This window comes from Podarcis cretensis (assembly GCF_951804945.1).
Source record: "Podarcis cretensis genome assembly, chromosome: 7".
NCBI lineage: Eukaryota > Metazoa > Chordata > Lepidosauria > Squamata > Lacertidae > Podarcis > Podarcis cretensis.
This window is the reverse complement of record NC_137176.1, coordinates 30,369,005-30,388,414: the sequence shown is the minus strand read 5'-3', so window position 1 is coordinate 30,388,414 and position 19,410 is coordinate 30,369,005. Positions and strand designations below refer to the sequence as shown.

The 19,410-nt window shown below is 45.5% G+C and overlaps 2 protein-coding genes across 7 annotated transcripts in view; both read right to left on the bottom strand.

The window, feature by feature from the left end:
* HIVEP1 (HIVEP zinc finger 1) overlaps positions 1–8,888 on the bottom strand; it is a 96,611-nt gene extending 87,723 nt beyond the window's left edge. The window contains exons 1-4 of one of the 6 annotated variants that reach the window (XM_079984888.1): positions 3,208–3,943; positions 1,978–2,061; positions 1,393–1,485; positions 361–490 (exon numbers count right to left, since the gene is read on the bottom strand). In XM_079984888.1, coding sequence (XP_079841014.1) covers positions 361–406 — 46 coding nt within the window. In that variant the 5' untranslated portion in view covers positions 407–490; positions 1,393–1,485; positions 1,978–2,061; positions 3,208–3,943. Of the gene's footprint in view, positions 1–360; positions 491–1,392; positions 1,486–1,977; positions 2,062–3,207; positions 3,944–4,048; positions 4,230–5,834; positions 7,513–8,779 lie in introns of those variants that run through there. The other 5 variants (XM_079984889.1, XM_079984890.1, XM_079984891.1 and 2 more) reach the window with 5 other exon arrangements.
* Positions 8,889–9,602: 714 nt separating this feature from the next.
* TMEM170B (transmembrane protein 170B) overlaps positions 9,603–19,410 on the bottom strand; it is a 93,723-nt gene continuing 83,915 nt past the window's right edge. The window contains exon 5 of the transcript XR_013841153.1: positions 9,603–12,062. The gene's annotated coding sequence lies outside the window, so the exon portion shown is untranslated. The remainder of the gene's footprint in view (positions 12,063–19,410) is intronic.

The following is a 19,410-nucleotide window of genomic DNA, read 5'->3' as shown; positions in this document are numbered from 1 at the left end:
CATCCATGTGTGTAAAATGCTATGAAACTGAAGCTGGATCTAGGAAAGAGCCCATGTTGAAAGTTTTGAGTCTCTGTGTTTGAAAGAAATGGAATTTGGATGACACTGCTAAAATGTAATTTAAGTTATTTAAGCCCACTGATTTCAATGGGTACACTATGAATATGACTTAGATATCATTCAATGAACATTTCTTCTAAATTATTTTAAGTACAATGAAATATTTTGCACTTTAGCCTGCGTTCACCAGGCAATTCACATCAAAACAAGAAAAGCAATCTAATTTGTTAAGGTCTATGATGATTTGATTTATTATTATTTGTGTATTTTTATCTTACCAAAGCAGAACTCTTTTCTTACCTCTCAGATTTCTAGGATTTATTTGTTTTGTTCGAGGCATTCTCATCCAGTCATAGGCGGTTTTCCAAAAGTGGAGAATAGACCGAAAGCAGCTCCATAAACATGCCAATGGGGTCAGTCAATCCACATACTGGGGGGGAAAGATGATAAGATTAGGCAAGGTCATAAGCAGCAGATCTAGAACTATCATGTTTTCATCAGCAGCAGATCTAGAACTATCATAATGAACTATTCATTAATGAATTTACCATGGGCTGCTACTAATCACATTAGACTGGGTTAAACTTTTTACACACACAAAAGTCACTATTTCATACTCACAAGTTCAGACAGAATATTAGTGGTATGCAAAATCATTTAGAAATATATATCCCAATCAACTATCCCCCCTCCAGTAGCATACAAACATTTAGAAAAGCCACAAAATGACTAAAAATAGAACTATGGCATTATTCTAGCTTTACCACTTAACTTGCTTTATTTATAAATACTAAGTCACCCGCTCAAGTCAGGACCATGGTTTAAAACCACACTTGCAACTTAGCAAATACATTAATCCTGACTTACTAAAATCAATTATTTAGAACAATCCCAAACTGAGTCAACTCTTTTGGTAAGAACTGAAATAGTTCTACTTGTTGCAATTCATAAATAATGTAGTATCTGGATAGGCTAGCCTATTTCCGCTGTCACTGAGCTATGCCTTGGCCTTCGAAACTTAACAGATGCAACTATAATGATGCTAAAAATGTAGTAACTCCCTGCTCAATTGAACCAAAGGGTCATCAAATCTAGAATACTCCTTCCAACAGGCATCTGTTTGACAGCTTTTGGAAGCTCCAACAGGGCATGAAGGAAAAGTATTTCTTACAGCATCTAAAATGTTGTGGTCCAAATATTTACTATATAGACCTAATGAGGTATCCAACTCAATCATAAAATTTTGTCCGGCTACTGTTTTCCAGCGTCTCACACACTATCCCAAGACAAGAAGTGCTGACAACCAAACCCAGATATTCATAGATTGCATACCCTATTGAGCTACAGCTTTTCCTTTAAAGTGCACATGCGATAGGTGACAACCTGAGTCTTTTTTCTCTGGCAGGGTCCCTGTGCCTTTAAGAGCTGCAACAAGAAGCAAGAAAAAGGTGTGATGGAGAAAGGTAGATCTGAAGAACAGAATACCCTAGAGATAACAAGCTGACAAATGAAACGAGGTAGGATGAATTCACTATATACATTTTGAAAAGAAATAATTTTCAATATTTATATACTACCTAATGACAGAGTTCTGAGCGGTTCACAAAATTTTAAAACATAAAATACAATAGGAAACAAAAATCTATCACAGAATAAAACTAGCAACAGAGAATGACATAAGTACAACAAATGTAAAAAAGCAGAAAAATAATATTCATGACTGGAAAATGTTGTCATCTGGCACCTAAAAACATCATCATGTAAGCACTAGGCAGACCTCTCTGTGGGTGCAAACCCTGAAAAGGCACTTTTTTATAACTTAGCGCTAAGCAAATATTTGCTTAGACACACATTCATTTCTCGCTTAATACAAATACTCATTGTTTTGAAGAAGGAATACTACTCTAACCCACACACCCTGTCACAGAAACACAAGAAGAGCCAGCTGGATCAGATGGTCCCTTCTAGTCCACATCCTGCTCTCACAGTGGCTGATGATACCTGTGGAAAGCATGCAAGCTGGACATGAGTGCAACAGCACTTTGCTCACCTGTAATTATAATACAGGTAAAAATACAACAGCAACGTATGTTGTGTGTAAAAAAAAAAAGGCACAGGATCTCTGCTTTGTGAATTGCTAGGCTCACCCTACTGGTCTTTGGACAGCATGTTACAAAAAGTTAAGAGGGCTCTGTTTATGGGTAATAAGTTGAAACAGGAAGATCTCAGAGGAAGACAGAATGTCCTTTTTTGTTTTTGTTTTATATGAATGAGGGCCATAAGCAGTCAACCTGCAAATAACCAAGCAGGATGGCCAGTGTCTGCACCTAACAGGCACACTGTCACTAACATCATTCAACATTTATTCATGGAAAGGATTGCAAATATAACATGCATCAGACTCCTTTCTCTTTGATGCTATTCTTTCTAGCTGGATGAACCATTTTTATTAATCTGTAATGCTTAGAATAGTAAAATATTTGCAAAATGTTTAGAAAACTGGGTTTTGGCCTCCAAATCTACATAATGAACAAACTGAGGGGGAACTCAGTGTCCCTTGTTCCCTGAAACAAATGTTGGGAGGGGCAGCTCCCCAATCATAGTAGTGCAGGGAAGAGAGAGTGGTTTTGCAGCTGGCTGCACAAATCCCAGTCTGAGCAGTATAGTAGAGATTATTCCTTTTTCCTCCTCTTGTTGAAGGGGTGAAGAAAAAAGCCCTGGACATGTCAACTGTTCACCCTTTCAATGTTTTAATTGATTAGAATAGTTAAAAGGTGGACCAGTTATTCAGTGTTATTTTCCTGGGGCTAGGCTGCACTAAGTTCCCCAAACTCCCTTGATGGGACACACACACACACTCTCTCTCTCCCATTACTCTGTCGACTGAACAAGCCCCCAACCATGGAGACTCCCATCTTGTGTATGGGTAGATCTGTTCCACAGGGGTACAATGTGATGTCAACAACCTAGAACAAATAGCAATGCCTACAAATTTCAGCTTCCTACTTACTCAGTACCACTGGTTAATCAAGCCCAACTACTGGATCACTAGCAATTAATAATAAGAACTGGCATATGTTTGCCTAACAGTAATAATTCAGGGGTGTTTGAATACAACATACAAAAAGCACATTACATAATATTTACACTTTAAAAGTAGTACTTCCGTCGGCCACCAGCAGGATCCTCCTCCCACCTTCTCTTTTCAGACTCTGGGAAAGCATAGCAGGGGCAAGACAAACAATCCTTTTAAATACGAAGAAATCAGGGATCTCTTTTTCCGTATTCATTAGTTTGGGGAGGTCAAAGGGAAGGACGGGAGAGGAAACCCTGCTTTGTTTAACAAGACAGTGTTACGGAAAAGATGGAAATGAGAATGAGAGAGACGCAATGACGGCGGGTAGCCCTGCGAGCAGTACTGTTGCAAAGGGAAAAACATGAATGAATAAAGAAAGAGGGTGGAGCTTGGGAAAACCCCTCTGCAACGCTGCACTGAACAAAGCACAGCACACATGCCAGGAGGTGGAGGAGAACGAGTGCAAACCGGGACCGACCCAAGGGAGGGGAGGGATCAAGAATGTCTTCTCACCACAACACAGCAAAGCCCAGGCGCGAAAGCCTACCTTGCAGGATTTGCAAGCGCCAGCGAATACAAACGCACGCAGCCGGGAAAAGGACAGGAGCAAACAGGAGCGTGCACGCAAATGCAAGCAAACACAAACCTCGCCAGCCGGAGCCGCCAAGGCAGGCAGGCTTCTTCCCGGGCCCATCGCTTTCGCCACCCATCCCCCGACTCTCCCCTGCCCCGCAGCGCTCCTTATTAAGGGAGACTTCGTGGGGGGCTGCGTCTGCCCCCGCCGTTGCAAGCAGAAAGGGCTCAGGAGGCGGCGAGGATGTTTGCACAGCGTGCGTGCGCGCCCGGGTCCCTGCTTCTCTTTCTCTCCCCCTACCCCGCCTTCCACCACCCTTCCTGGATCCCCCAGCAAACCTGCTCAGAAGGCAGCCGGAGCTGCTGCTGCTGCTGCTGCTCTTGCTGATGGCGGCGGCGCTGGCGCGAAGGAGCAGCGGCCGCGGCGGCAGCAACAGCAGCAGCAGCTGGGAAGCTCGGCGACCCCTGCGCGGCGGCAGCGGCGGCGTCTGGGATCCTCCTCCACTTGACAACCTCCAACACAAACATGACCCGGCGCTAAACCCCCCTCCCCAGCATCCTCTTCTTCCTCCCCCCCCCCCCGTCTCTCAGACACACACAGTCTTCACCACAACCTGATTCCGCACAGACACAAACACGGCAGCGCCCCCGCCCCCACACGCGCAGGAGGAGCACCGAGATCCCTCTCTCTCCACGCAACTCTGGCCCCAGCCAGCTCCTGAGCATGTCAAGATGGGCCAGCGAGACGGCTGTCCTCGTGAAGGGGCCTGGAAGTGGGCGAAATCTCATCCCCGGCAGGTGCCCGAAATCTCCAGCCCATTGTTCACCCTCCACACCCGGTTCTGATCCGGTGTCAGGTGGCTGCACCACGGGGCCAGCTCTGCCCTCTTTCCTCGGCAGCCCCGGGGCCCTCGCCAAAAGCGGAGCCGTCGAGGAGGGCATTCATTCTTCCCACGCCAAGTCCCACACCTTCCCCCCCCCACCCCCTGCGTGCCAAGCGCCACCGACTCTCCTGGCACATTCTCACCAACCAACCCCCCCCCCCCAGCTTCTTCCTCCGCTTTCGAACCTCACAGTCGCCGCCTGCCTCCGTTTCCCTCACCACATACACACGTTCAGTAGTGTAACGCGCGTGTCAACTCGGCTCCCGCTATCTACACAGATAACAATCCCTGCACCTCGCTCCCCCTGAGGAACGTTTCAGAAATTAAGTCTCTCCACACCCGAATACTTTTCCTCTCACTCCACACAGCGTCAAGTGCGAGTGCACCCACTAGTGTTTTCCTCCCCTCAGAGAGACTCCGAATATCCCGCCATTTCGCAAATACTCTACGCGGCTACGCTTCGGTAGAAAGCCTCCCCCCTCCCTCGTTCCCAACCTTCCTCAGGGAACTTGTAATTCCTCTGTGGGGTGCCCTTCGCCCAGCCCCACAGCGCTGAGCCCCCAAGAGGGGGCTGCCCCCCACCTCCCCTCTGACAACGCAAAACCACCACACACCATCGCCGCCCCCTCGCTTCCATCCTTTGTTTCCCCCAACCCCAAATTACTCAAACCCACCTTCCCAGCCCCCCAATAAACCTCTTCCCCTCCCCCCTCAGAGAAACCCTGAGATGTGAAAGGGGTGTGTGAGGGAGTAAGATACTGTTGTGGGGGGGGGGGTCACACTTAGGCACCAGGTGAGAAGCAAGTCCCTCATAACAGGGGTCGGGGGGGGGGTTGAGAAGGTGAAGAATGGGGGGGCATATGTGGGGCAGGCTCCGTGTTGCGGGCGAAATTAGGGTCTGGGCACCCGAGTTTAAGAGATAAAGGGGAGGAAGGCGGTTATAGGGACGAACAAGCTGGAATAGTTGGGGGGTGAGATGTGGGGCGTTGAAGGAGGGGGTCAATGGGCGGGGACGCGCCGGAAGGCGAGGGGGGCTGGGCAGGTCTCTCTGCTGCTGCTTCCCCCTTTTTTCTTTCTTCCTCCCCCCCGCCCCGTCTCTCCGCGCCCCCCGCCACCCGCGTTACAAGGAGGGGAGGGAGGCGAGCGCGCGACCGGCGGCTGCACCTCCGCCCCCCCCCGTGGGGAGGGGGGGAGGGGTGAAGGGAGGGCGAGGAGATAATTGGAAAAGGGGGTTGCTTTACCTTCCCTCACTTTCTATTGCAGGAAGCGGGCCGGGTGACGTCAGCGGGTCTCCCGGGCCCCGCCCCCTTCGCCCTGTCTGCCTCGCCGAGGAGCGAAAGGGGAGGGGCTTGGTGGAGGGAGGGGGAGGGGTCGCCGAGGGGGTTTCCTTGTTTCCTCACTCGGGCGCGTCGAGAAAGGGTAGAACCGAAACTAAAAAGGAAGAAGAAAAGTTTATAACAGGAAGGAGGGGGGAGGGGGGAATTCCTTCCTAGCCCGTCCACTTCCGCAACGCAGAAAGGTTTCAGAAGCTTCCAGCGTTTTCACAGCCACGCGCCCAGACGCTGAGGGAAGGTCTGGTTAGGAGGGTTGCTGGGCACCTTCTGGGGCTTGCAATGCCCTCTGATAAGGTGTCTTGCGGCACCTTCAGATTGGTTATTGGCGTCTATTTGGGTTAGTATCCCAATCCACCCCCCCCCGAAAGTTTTTATTAATTGGCCGCCCCCACTTTTTCAACAGGTATCCCCATAGTCTGCCAGTATTGTTTTAAACGAAGCAAGTGTTTGTACTGGAGATTTCTAAACTATTAAGGCATTAAAAACAACAACAACCTGCAAACTAGTTAAAAGAACATAAAGAGTGTTTTGCTAGATCAGATTAAAGCCCACCATTCTCTTTAACAAGAAAGCTACCAGTCCACAAGTGTGAACTACAACAGTGGGGAGGGGTGATTGTTTTACATGCATAAAATCTAGCATAGCCTTGAGTTAAAAGCATAGGATTCCACGCTAGATTTTTCAATGGCACAACATGGGGAAGAGCAAAAGATTGGAAATTGTGGAAACACTGAAACACCAGTGGGAGGTGCCAGCATTGGGTAGCTTCTGCTGTTAACATCAGTTATATCTAGTACACTAAAAATATTGTAAGTCACCATGAATGTTCAAGAAATGTGTGGGATACAAATCAAAATAAGTAATAAGCAAGTATGTCATTTGATGCATTATAAGGAAAGTGTTAGGATATATAGGGGTAGACAGCAGGCTAATCACACAACCCTGTGAGGCACTTATATTTGAGTTAATGCTCCCACCAGACAGCTGGACCAGGAAAGGATACATTTGTGAAGCTGAGATCAGATTAGGCCAGCAAAGAGAGATGCCAAGTTTGTTACCTGTAAGGCCTTGGTGGACAGAAATTCAGAATCAATGTGAATTGTGTCAGACCACAAGACTAACTCCCATGACTCCTGACTACTGGCCAATAGGAGTTGGAGGGCACCATGTTGGCTAGCCCTGAAAGTTTGAAACTGTGTCACGCGGTATCTAAATGTTTATGCAGGTGACCCCTTTATCTTAAAACATGGAGCAGTCCTGGCCAATGACAATTTTGAAACCTGTGCCAAACTGCAGTGTCTACACTGCAAGATTGTCAGGTTCTGAAGGGAGAGGCACCTAGACTTTTCTGTTAGATCACTGTTTCCCAAACTTGGTTTTCCAGCTGTTTTGGGACTACAATTTCCATCATCCCTGACCACCAGTCTGCTAGCTAGGGATGGTGGGAGTTGTAGTCCAAAAACAGCTGGAGACCCTAGTTTGGGAAACCCTGTATTGGATCAAGGGCAGGCAATCTGTGGCCCTCCAGATGTAGCTCGACTCCAACTCCCATCAGCGCTAGCCAGGAAGGCCAATGGTGACATCTGATGGGTACTTTAGTCCACCCATATCCAGATGGCCACCGGTTCCCCATTTGTGTGTTCAACCATAGCACTCCGGAGTATGAAAAATATTCTGCAAAAGAAAATACTTCCCTTCCAGTTTGTGTTGCTATTGTTGAAAGGGGAGGGCGCTTCCACAGAGTTTTAATATCCTGCTATTAGTGCCTTCCAATATTTATTCTGCGCCAGCCATATCTCAGAGACAGTAGAGTGGACCATATTCTGTTGCAGATGGTGCTAGCTTCAAATACCACAACAGAGCGAAGTCAGATAACGCATAATTTCTGCAATTGCCACAGCTTCCCATTGCGACCACCACAACCAATCCCCTTCACACAGAGCACATGGCATGGCATTGGCGTAGCCAGAATTTATGTTTGGGGGTGCAGGCCTTTTGTTGGGTGGGGCAGAACCCTGCTATCTGTGACTCGATTGGTCAGTTAGTTAAGGATTTTTATTTACCTGATTTAGGGGGTCAGCTGCTGCCCCCTCTGCACCCCTCTGGCTACACCCATGTGGCATGGTACGTTTCCTCCAACCAAAGTCCAGCTGCGCTCCGTGGGTCTCCCTTCCCGGCCCCAGCTAAGCGGGCACAGGATCGTGCTTCGGAGACCCTGACAAGTGTTCCTAAAGTGCACCCACCTCAGTCAGGGAAATAAAGGCTGGAAGCAGTCAAGGCAAAGCCTATCCGCGCCTCCCGTCCCGCACCTTTGCCTAGAGATCGCAAAGGGGGGGGGGGGGGACACAAAACCACCCAGACAAAACTCGACGGGCAAAGTTCTTCCCAAGTAAGCGGAGCCTCCCGCGCAGATGCCCGTCGCACGCCCCCCTGCCGAGGCCCGTCCCTCCAACGCAGCCACACGCGCACCCTCCCATGTATGCACATAGCTGGGGCTGTTGCTGCTGACGCGGAGATCCCGGAGGTTCCTCCTTGTTGCTGCTGGCGGGTCATGCAGGCTGCGTCCCTCCTCCTCCTCCTCGCCGCCGCGCCTCCTCCCCCTCCTGCTTCCTCTTGCCCTCGCTGGGTTTTCCCGTTCGCTCCCAGCCACGCTGAATCCCCTCCTCCTTCCCGTGGCAACAGACCGAGCAGGCGGCGGCGGCGGCCAGAAATACACACCCCACAATGCAAGAGGGCGCCTCGTGGGTGAGGGCGCGCAAAGCCTGGGCCCCCCACCACCACCACCCAACCCCCCTCTCGCTCCCCTCCAGCCTCGCCCAGCCCCGGGCCGCGAAACGCAGAAATAAACTCACCCCGGGAACAAAAAAAGAGAAAGGGAAAGTCCGCGCTGGGTCTCGCCGGGGAAGTTTTCACAGAAAACGAGCAAAGCCGAAGGCAGTCCCCTCCGCGCTTGGAAGTGGGCGTGAGAGGAAATACGAAGGGGAGGCGCCTAAGGGTCGCTTTTCTCTCTGGTTCGCTCCTACCCGCGCTTGCTCCCCTTCTTTGGCTCGGGCAGGGGTTTCTTGGCTGCGCTCCTTTGATTGGTTTGCACCCTCGGCTGTTTCTAGGGATGGAGCGAGTCGGGGGGCGCCTGGGGCGGTTTCTGCGGCTTCCTTCCAGGGCAGGAGACGAGGGGAGCAGCAGCGACGAGAAGTCCTTGCTAAGCAGAAAGCATTGTGATTTTTCCAAGAGAGGATTCCAGCAACGCGTTGCCCCGGGTTTGCAGCCGACTCGGTTGCATGATGCTAACGGTACTAGCACTGTTTTAAGAATTATCAGATTATATTTGTGGGTGTAGAGAAAGAGAGAGTAAAATAATGCTGGTACATTTCCAAACAAATCTCAAAAATTACTCCTATACAAGGGTTTACATTTCCCCCCTTTTAACTTGTTTAAAATATTATTTTATCCTATCTTTCTGTAAAATGGTCAAGGCAGCTAACAGCACCCAAAGCCAATAAAGGGATAATTTATTTCAAACTTTCATTCTGCCCCACCTTCCCACACACAGATTTTGCATGGCATAATGTGATTTATTTGTGCCACCCCAATCTCTGAGTGGGCCTAGATTCCAGGGGTTCCAGCTGCTTACCCAGGGTCTGTTTTTTTTGGAAATGAGACACAGTGGATACTCTGTTGTTTTTAGAATACATGGTTTATTTACACATGTATACAGCCTGAGTCTACAACGGAGGGGTTCAAAGCATTACACTCCAAGGTCCTGTGTCTCACATTGCTGCAACCTCTGATTCAAGCAGGCAGCTCACATTGTGCTCTGGTTCCCCTCTCCAGCTTGCTGCATTTAACATACTGCCACTATTTTTCCTCCAGCCCTCATCATCCCCAACTGCGATCCTAGACTATTACTCTCCTGCCAGCTCTAAAACTCCACTTCAAAGGCCTTTGTCTTTCTAAGTTATTCTGAGTTAAGGGAGGCCCTCTCCCCATTTGCTTTTTGGCACAGAGACCATTACCAGGCTGGCTCCTGGCTTGTAGTTTAACATGCTTGAACCTAACATGCATTTCTGAATATTTCCCCATGTATTTGCATGATGGTAGCACTCCAGTTGCAACCCACCTTGGATCAAGCCACCAGTTAAAGACCATTCTGCTGTGGACAGTACTGAGCTAGATAGACAAATGGTCTGACTCAGTCCAAGGCAACTTCCTACAATAACTTGCAGTGACTCCCAGGATTTCAGAAGGTTCTCTCCCACCCATCTCGAGTGAACTGTGATTTTTTTGCATGCAAAAAAATGTTCTACTTCCATGGTCATTCCTGACTAGTTTCTGAGTAGAAATGGTTAGGATTGCACTGTAAATTATCTATATAGCTATTATAAATAAGATAAAAGTGGGTATGTACCAGATTATCTCCGGTTAATACATGCATGCTGGTGTTACCTTTAAAACCCTCTACAATTTAGGGTCAGTCACCTGAAGGATTCCTTTATATGAGTCTGCTCGTACATTAACAACTTTGAAATCTCTGCTTGTGGACCCACCAATACGATTGGTTAGGTTGGTTGGTAGGCACAAGAGGCAAGGTCATTTTTAGTGGTGATCTCCCACTCGACCCTGACTTTGGAATTCCCTCCCTGCTGAATTGTGCCGGCCTCTTCTATATAAAACTAAATGGACCACCAAAACTCATCTCTTCCAGATTGCTTTTACTTAAAATATTTCAGGTGTTGATTTTTGAAAATGCTTCTGTTTAAAATGGTTTTATGTTAACTTACTGAACTGTTCCTGGTTATGCTTTTGTGTCTGCTCCAATCCTGGAAAAAAAACCATCTTAATTGTACTTTTTCTATATAGGAGTATAGGTTTACCTAGATGGGTAGAATAAAATCTGTCAGTTTCAGACATCCCATAATATCTCAACACTTATTCTCTGGTATTTTGGACTGACTGAATTTTCCTGATACCGTACAATTAAGCAGCCTGTTGCCATCAATAAATGGGCCCAATCACAACCGTAAAGGTCTGTTTTTGTCCTGCATAGAGAGCCAAGGTCTTGCCTTTGTGCAAGACCCAGCTCAGTGTTTGCATTAATCATACAGGGGCTGCTCTAGTCTTTCCCTCTTGAGCTAAGCCCTTTTCAGGTGCTCCACCTCATGTGATAACCTGTCGCTCGTCACATTACAGTTGGCATGCCTGCAGCCCTCTGCATGCTCAATCCCAACTTCTGCAGGAATGAGACCTTTCTACTTACGCAGGCCCCCCTTGCAATTCAGAATCCGTCTTCCAGGGTTCTGAATTGTACAGGGAGCCCCCACAAATAGAACAGGCTTCCTGCTGCAGAGGTTCAGCGCCAATGCATAGAAGGCAGTGAGAGCAGCCCCAGTGACAGGATGGTGGAGCGGCCAGGGAGTATGTTTCTATTCTCATTACAGTAATCAGGCAGGAGGCGGGTTGGGTGGGGGAGAATAGGCCTCAGTCTAGTCATGCTCTTTTCTGTTTTGTTGGGGAACATTTTATACACTGATAATTGTAAATCTCCAAAGTGAAGAATGAGTTCTACAACATAATTCCGTTTATTCAAGAGGCTCAAGAGATTTCTCAAGGCCTTCACATGAATAAAGTAGATTAGGATTGCTCTAGACATACGATTTGAAAAATACTTCCATTCACATTTTTTGAAGTATTATGGCATTGAGGGTAAGCTTCATCATGTTAGGCAGCTTTGAGACTGGAGGCGGGGAAAACATGAGGTTACAGCATTTGGAGGTTATCGTTTAGGGGGAAAGACAAGGGGACAGGATAGAGGTTCATATTATTACACATGATGTTGAGAAAGCAGAGATTGTTGTTGCTGGCATTTGTCAGTCTCGAGAGACAATGGAGTGTGCCTCTGGGGGTGAAGTCAAACTGCTGTGTTAGCAGCACCAAAATGACCTCCCCAGGACGCAAGCCTGGGCAGTGTGTATGGAAGTCCTGGGCTGCCCAGATGACAAGACCTCATTGAGGTGGTCCAAAGGAAAGCAGAGCAAGACGTTTGGCACCAGCTTGGCTGCAGGAGATGCTCGAATGAGGGACTCCACTTCAGATTTGTGTAGGTTTTATTCCTTAGTCTTTTCTTCTCCTGAAGATATCCTGCAGGACAGCAGAGGTTTAGAGTCAGTGCAAGGAGCTGCTATCAGGTGCTGCATGAGTGCCCCATCCTTAAGCAGTACTGTATGAAAACACTCACCACCCATAATAATCATAATTTTATTGTTTGCACCCCACTCATCTGGTTGGGTTCCCCCAGCCACTCTTGACCTAAGGATCTTTTAAAATGGAAATGCAACATTAAAAAGTACACAAGCATTGGAATTCAGGTAGCTGTGTTGCACTTTACTATAATGTCAGAAGCAATATTGACGACATTCCTATGAAACATAACTACCAGCCATACAGCATTCACAGCCTCAGTGGATGCACTGGATCTCTGAAGGATTGTTTTCCCCCCAGCAACAAATTTAGAGATGTGTGCAACAGGCAGGTTGATTTATAATTAATTTGGCATCTCAGATTAATCTTCTTGATGTCTGCTGGACATCCAGAAAATCAATCTAGGATTTTGAATTAATTATGAAATTAGGTCAGGCTCATTGAATCTCAGGGCTGATTCACACACAAATGTATCATCACTTGATTGCCCGTATCACAGGGAAGTTGGCATCAGCTGATACTCAAACTTCTGTCTGCAGTGTTAGCTTCACAGTGACAAGTGTATATGGAAGTCACTTCTTGATGTTGCAGTTAGTAAGAGAAGTGTGTATGTGAACTATCTCAGAGATTACATTTGCGTGTGCCCAAGCCTGAAGGCATCTCATCAAAAACTACCTTTACAACACAGACCAACCTACTCTTGACCCCAGTCCCACAGTTTATGGAACATCTGATGCCCTAAGAATGAAGTGGGCCCAAGCATTACATTAAAATATACATTTGTATTCCTTTAATATTAATGGCCTGTTTAAAAAACCCAAGACCTTACACAGCATCATTTTCCCCTGGCGAAATTCAGTCATGTGTGTGGAATTCACATTTCTTGTTTTCCAGTGTTTTATATTTTATCTCTCAGACCACTGATTTCTCAAGGTCTATAAACTAGAATTCCTCTGAACTTTAGCTTTTCCGTTCAAAAGCTCACATTTCTGTCTGTATTCATGCCCATATAGCATCTAACACAACTTACTGTACTTTTTAGCCATGGCATTTGTCTGGCTTTTGTTTGTTCAAGTTACTCAATCGACAGGTTCCTCAGCAGGTTTTGTAGCATTTCAGTGCACTCAGAATGTATCCAGTCCAATCATCCACAGTCCGTACCAAAAACATTAGTAAGCTATAGTATTGAGATGATAATGTGTCAGATAGAGGAGAGTTGGGATGCCCAAAGATTGCTATGACAGGAGCAATTTAGATATATTTCCCCCATGAATTTTTTAGAAAAATCATTCTGTGGCATTGGCTTAAAACAGTGTTTTAATGCTATACTTTGCTTTCATCTCTTGACCAGACAAACTCATCAAGTGCCGGAAGATAAAATCATTGAGCAACTCACAGAAAAGCCCCAATCAATTCCATAAAAATCTTGTGACTTCAGTAACCCATCAAGATCAAAATCTGTTTGTCACAGCATTGATTTTTCTTCTGCATGTGAACAAGGACAATGATTTTAAAGCTGTAGCAGGGGCAGGGGAAAAATGGCTAGACTCTTCTACCATATTTGTAATTTTCATTAGTCGGGCACTTAACATAGTTGTGATAATGGAAAACATAAGGCAATTTTTTAGTAAACGCTCCTTGTGAAATGCCAGACATGCAGAGAAAATGTATGTTTCCTGTTACAAAATTAAATGTTAGAAATGAAAAGGTTTGCAGCCGATCTCTCTCAAAGTGAAATGCAGGCCCTAAATGGGTGTCTTGCTGTGGTCTGTCAGAAAGTGGTAATAAGCTGTTTTGAAGGGTTGAGCCTGCATGTTTGTGCCATTTCCCATAGTTTGTGTTATAAAGCTGCTAGCTGGTCTTCAATTAAATAGAGAGGGGGAGTATTAAAGCACCATACAAGTGTATGATTCCATTTCAGACCATCTTTGCATCCCTTTCTCCGTAACTTACCGTAATTTATTGCAATGATTTAGTACCCTGACAGTTTTACTACACCTAACATTTGTTACTACACCAGTAATACACTAAGCATTGTAATGGACACAGATGAACCCCACCATCCTTACCCTTTAGGCTTCTGAATCTGATTCAACGCTCTGCTATGCACACCTTTTATTGCTTTGCATTGTATTTTTAATAACGGCTGATATTCACCTGCAAGCAGAACAGACTGCAAACAGATTGAGGCTTCCCTTTTCTTTCTTCCCTGCCTTTAATCTCCCAAACCCTGTTCTAGAGGGTTGGGGTGCCTTCTGGAGCAGAAGCAGAAGCCCCATTTCATGAGTGGACTTCCACTCACATCATGTTGGTTATCTCTCATTCTATTTTATACTTTTTGTTTCGGTGAACCGCCTAGAAAACATGTTACTGGGCAGCCATACCTATATAGTATGTAAGTAATTTCCTACACACCCACACCTTTTTTTTAAAGTTAGATTGGCTCTCAAGTTCAGTTCTGTTAACAGACAGGCAGTGCCCCTCTTAAGTCAATAGGGGAAATGTGTAATAAACTTTCACCAATGCCAAACCGACCTCCCCACCTTAGCTATTCAGTTGCAGAAAATTGTGCAGCCACAGCAAAGTGAGCAGTCAAAGCAGGAAGCAATGCCCCACTTTCTATAAACATTCCCTGTAGACTGGCTAGAAATTCCTGAACTAGTTTGGCTACCAGAATACAAGAAGGGTTCCCATAGGAGCCAGGGCTGGCCCATGACATTTTGCTGGCCGAAGCAAAGGACCAGATTGTGATTCCTTGCCTGGTACTCTGCCAACATATGCATTCTATGGGTAGCATCATCCAGCACACCTGTGTGAAGCATGTTACTTAGGGGGCATGGTCAGAGATGTAGCTAGGGGGGCAGGAGGGCATACTGGGCATCACTCACCCAGGGGGCTTCACTTACTGCGGGGCCTGCAGTGCACCCGAGCCACCCGTCTCTCCTGGGAGTGACACAGTGGCTCAGGCACCTGCAGGCTCTGTGCTGAGCAGGAGGCAGCAGGCGGACTCCATGGGCCCTGCCTTGGGTCGCCTTGCCCAGTGGATGGCTTGCCCTGCCCCTGGGCACATGCACCACCCCAGGCGCCCAAGTGGCTTGCTACACCACTGGGCATGGTCGTAGCCACGGTTCAAGGGAGGCAGCTGTCCCCCTCCAAATTAATAAATAAATATGCTTAACTAAAAGTAGAAATAATCAGAATATTTGAAATGTTCTCTGAGGTCACTTAAATGATGGTGCGGCACATTCTAGTGACACAACTGATAACCCAACTGAGCAATGGGCACGGCTTTCGTGAAATGACCAATTGTGTCACAGGTAGCTCAGTTCTGGAAGTTTATCATAGTTTCTGGCATTTTCTCTTAAGAGTGTGCACCTACAGGGCTTGTCTAGAAATGACTGCAAGTTTCTCACGGCCTATTTATACTGCAAAAAACCCTCAGACCTCAGCCGATGATATAGTTCAGTTTATAAAGGTCACAATTTGGATCAGTGCAGAGCTCATAGCTAATGTTTGTTGTGAACCAGTGTTTTATTTCATTATAGTGTAGTTTCCTGGCTATCATTGGTGTTCAAACTCCAACCATCAGCCTACCTAGGACACGCCAATTGTTTAGAAATGGATATAAAAACGTTGTTTACTGCCTCTCCCAACATAAATCCTGGCTGCACCTATGTTAGGGGTGCAAGACAGGTTGTGTGGCTCATACAGTTCTATCCTACAAGAGAGAGGGAATGGCCGGGGGGACATGGGAGAAAAAGGCAGGTGGCTGCTGCCCCTGCCCCACATTACCTGCCACACGAGGCAGTTGCCTCCCTCTGCCAAATGATACGGCTTGCCCTGACAGAAACTGGTAGAAACAATAAAGGGCATGATGTGTTTGTCCACAGACAGCTTTCCAGGTTATGTGGCCAACATGACTAAACCGCTTCTGGAGCAACGGAACACTGTGGGTTAAAGCATGATGAGAAATTGAACTCAGCATATAAGATCAATTTAGAGAAAAAGTGTTCATAACTTAAGTCCTATGTTTCATTTAGAAGCTGTGAGTGGGAAGTGGAAAAGGAACTACATTTGCCACCCATCCCTTAATTTAAAATAAAATAAAATCAAAGGACAGAACAGATTGCATAACAGCAGCAAGCATACCAGACGAGCCAGTAAAATAACCTGGAAATTCCTAGTGGAAATACAGCAGGTAGAAAATTTAGGAAGTCAAAACTTAAGTGAAACCAAAAAATGAGCTAAATTCTCCCCTCGGCTTTACCTTTATATCTCTCTGAACTAATCACAATAATGAGTATTAGGAAGCTCATTTTAATGTGTAAGCTGAATCAACCCACCCAATCAGTATCAGAAATATCAAGAAAGAGGAATCTGTGGGCAGGAAGAAAGCAGCATTCTGAGATCAGCTTTGTATGAGAAACAATGGGGTCAAGTAGACAAAACTATTTTCTACAAGTGTTTATATTACATCACCCTTGTCTTATATATCTGTATGAATGCCTAGAAAGTTCATGTATTTGTAGGGGACTGGTTTGGCTTTTGGAGAAATTCCTGGTGCCCATGATGTTTAAATTGTCTCATGAGCAGACCAATAAAATTTCTGACATTTTCAACTCTGCTGGTAATGACTATTTAGAATCAGCCAGTAGTCTTTTTATAGCATAAAGCCAGGCTAAACAATTTTCCTGCAACAACTCCTGTTGGTACCTAATGCTGAGCAGGAGGAACAAGTTACACTGCCATATCTTCAGCTGAGCCGGAGTTGGGGACTGGCTGAGCTCAGCTGAGCCAAGTCAACTCAGACGGAAATCTGCTGTATCCTAAGCTACTCATCCCAGTGGATCTTGACATGGGATTGCTCCCTGAGCCTCTGAGAAAGCTCCTCTCTGGATGCTCATCTACTGCCACTTGGAAAACATTGAAAATATAGTGAAAAGATGACATGACTACATGCTGGCTTAATGGCTGTCAATATGTCAAATTACCTTTGATGCCCCTTCTAGGTGTGCTTAGGACAGGAGCACCTGTTACCCAGCCCTCCTTACATTTCCGATCAATGGGATCCTGTGGGACAGCTTAACCTGTTGGGGCAGAAGTGGCTATTCCACAGTCATTAATACAACTTTCCATGTGATTGTAACATTTTGTAGAGTTATATTTTGTTTGGGTTTTTTTAGATAGAGAGGAAAGACCTTAACCAACCATTCTGTGACCTTATTATGTCACATGTATAGAACTGGCATTGTAATGCATGTTCCCACCTCACCCTCCAAAATGAACCAATGGTTTTAGAAAATCGAAATCATGAATGCTGATAGGCACTTATGCCTGATTCAAACTCATCTTTTCCCAATACAGCTAAGTGCTATTGGGTAACAGTAACTTCTACTATGGTTGGAAATTTCCACAAGTGTTTGGAAAAGCAGTAGGTCACACAGCAGAGTAAGATCATGTGCAGAGGTTTGAACAGAGGTTGAATATTATGCAACCACAATTTTCCTTACTGTACATCCATAACTGCCAGTTTCATACCATAACTGTAGTAATGATGTTGGACCACAAGCAATTGCTTTAACTGTGCAATTATGCTCATAACCACGTGAAAATGTTTTACGTTAATAAACGGTTAATTAAAAGCAGCAGAGGGAACTGCAGGATACAACTTACATGAACTCACGAAAATATGTAACCTTTGACAGCTATGTTTCTAGGGCTGCAGCAAATTTTTGCCTAAGACATTTTTCGGGTTGAAAGGGAAGCTTACGGCGGACAGAAAATCTTGTGCACCATGCCCTTTGCTTGCTTGTAGTTTCTCCTAATAGAATACATTTTTAATGTTATGTTTACTAATATATTCATTTTTAGGCACACTTCCCCCAATACTTCTTTCGTGAAACATTGCTTGGCTGGAGAACTACATTGCAAAATTCAGATAAGTGTGAATCCAGAGGATATGGCTGGATTTCAGTTCTCATATTATTTTGGAAAGTGCAGATTTGATAGATTTGGCTTTAAATGGGAATTGAATTGACTTTCTTCTCCATCCCCAGTCATGACAAACTGAAGTCTGTTGATTTCAGTGCGCCTCCTTTGAGTACGACTTTGTCAGATATCACTCATTGTATTCAAATATTTTCCCATTATCAAGCATGGTGTGTAAATAGTTAAGTGATTTAATGACATCACCGACAAGTAAAGTCTAGAGTTCCATTATGTCATCCGCAGAATATTAATTTCCAGTTTGCTCAATTTACATTGGCTATACGGTATATTTGGTTGGAGCTATTAGATTTTGTCAGTTTAATCATACTGGTTTGCCTCTGGTTTCCAAAAAGACATCATTTCTGAAGTATGAAACAATGCAGATATCAAGCATAATTTGGATTGGTTTGGAAACCTGGCTGAAAATTAAAATTAAAAAGTGCACACTGTTTTCCACAGATCATCAAGGATGTTCAGAATTTATCAAAGCTGTTTAGCTACAAATGTGCTTTCCTATAAAATTCTATACCATTGCAAACAGTGTCATCCTAATTGAACGGTGGCAGCCCAAGCTGGAACACAGATGTTAATGGGAGATGGTGGCCAAAAGCAAGAGAAGATAATGTTATCTGTCTCTCTCCCTGGTAACTTGTGATGTACTGAGAGTTTTCCTGCCCCTGTGTTGCTTCATGGTCTGCTGTTTGTGAGAGAGGGAAACTGGGAGTGTGTTGATGTTGGGTGTTTTACTGCGTATTGTTGTGAGTGGTGGAAGGGTAGATGAGAAGAAGGGGCTGATACTTCCTGGTTTCACCCTCAGAATGGCTGTACTCATGCAACTTACAAATGCACACCAGTGAAGGGTGTACAGTAGCAATAGATTAAAACACACAGCTACAAGAATGATGCCAATGTAAAAAACATTAATTAAGTTTAGAAATACATAGAGTGTATGCAAGTGTTCACTAAACTCCTGGGGAAGTAGATAATTTACATCCACAACCTCAACCGCATAATAAATCCCCCAATTCAAATCTCTTTAGACTGTGACTCTCAATAGATTTCTAAAAATGTACACTTACGGAGTAAACAGAATGCCTAATGGCTTCCAGCAGCACATCAGATTTGTTACACTTATGGGAGGTCTGGCTATCAAATATTCATGCCTGCAGCTCTTATGCAACACTAGGAACTTTTTCACTTGTGAAATAAATAAAAAAGTTCACCAGATGTAGGAGATAATGGGATTGTTTTATCTGACATGGATGACCAAGTTTTCTTATGGATTATTAATCTCGGGAAA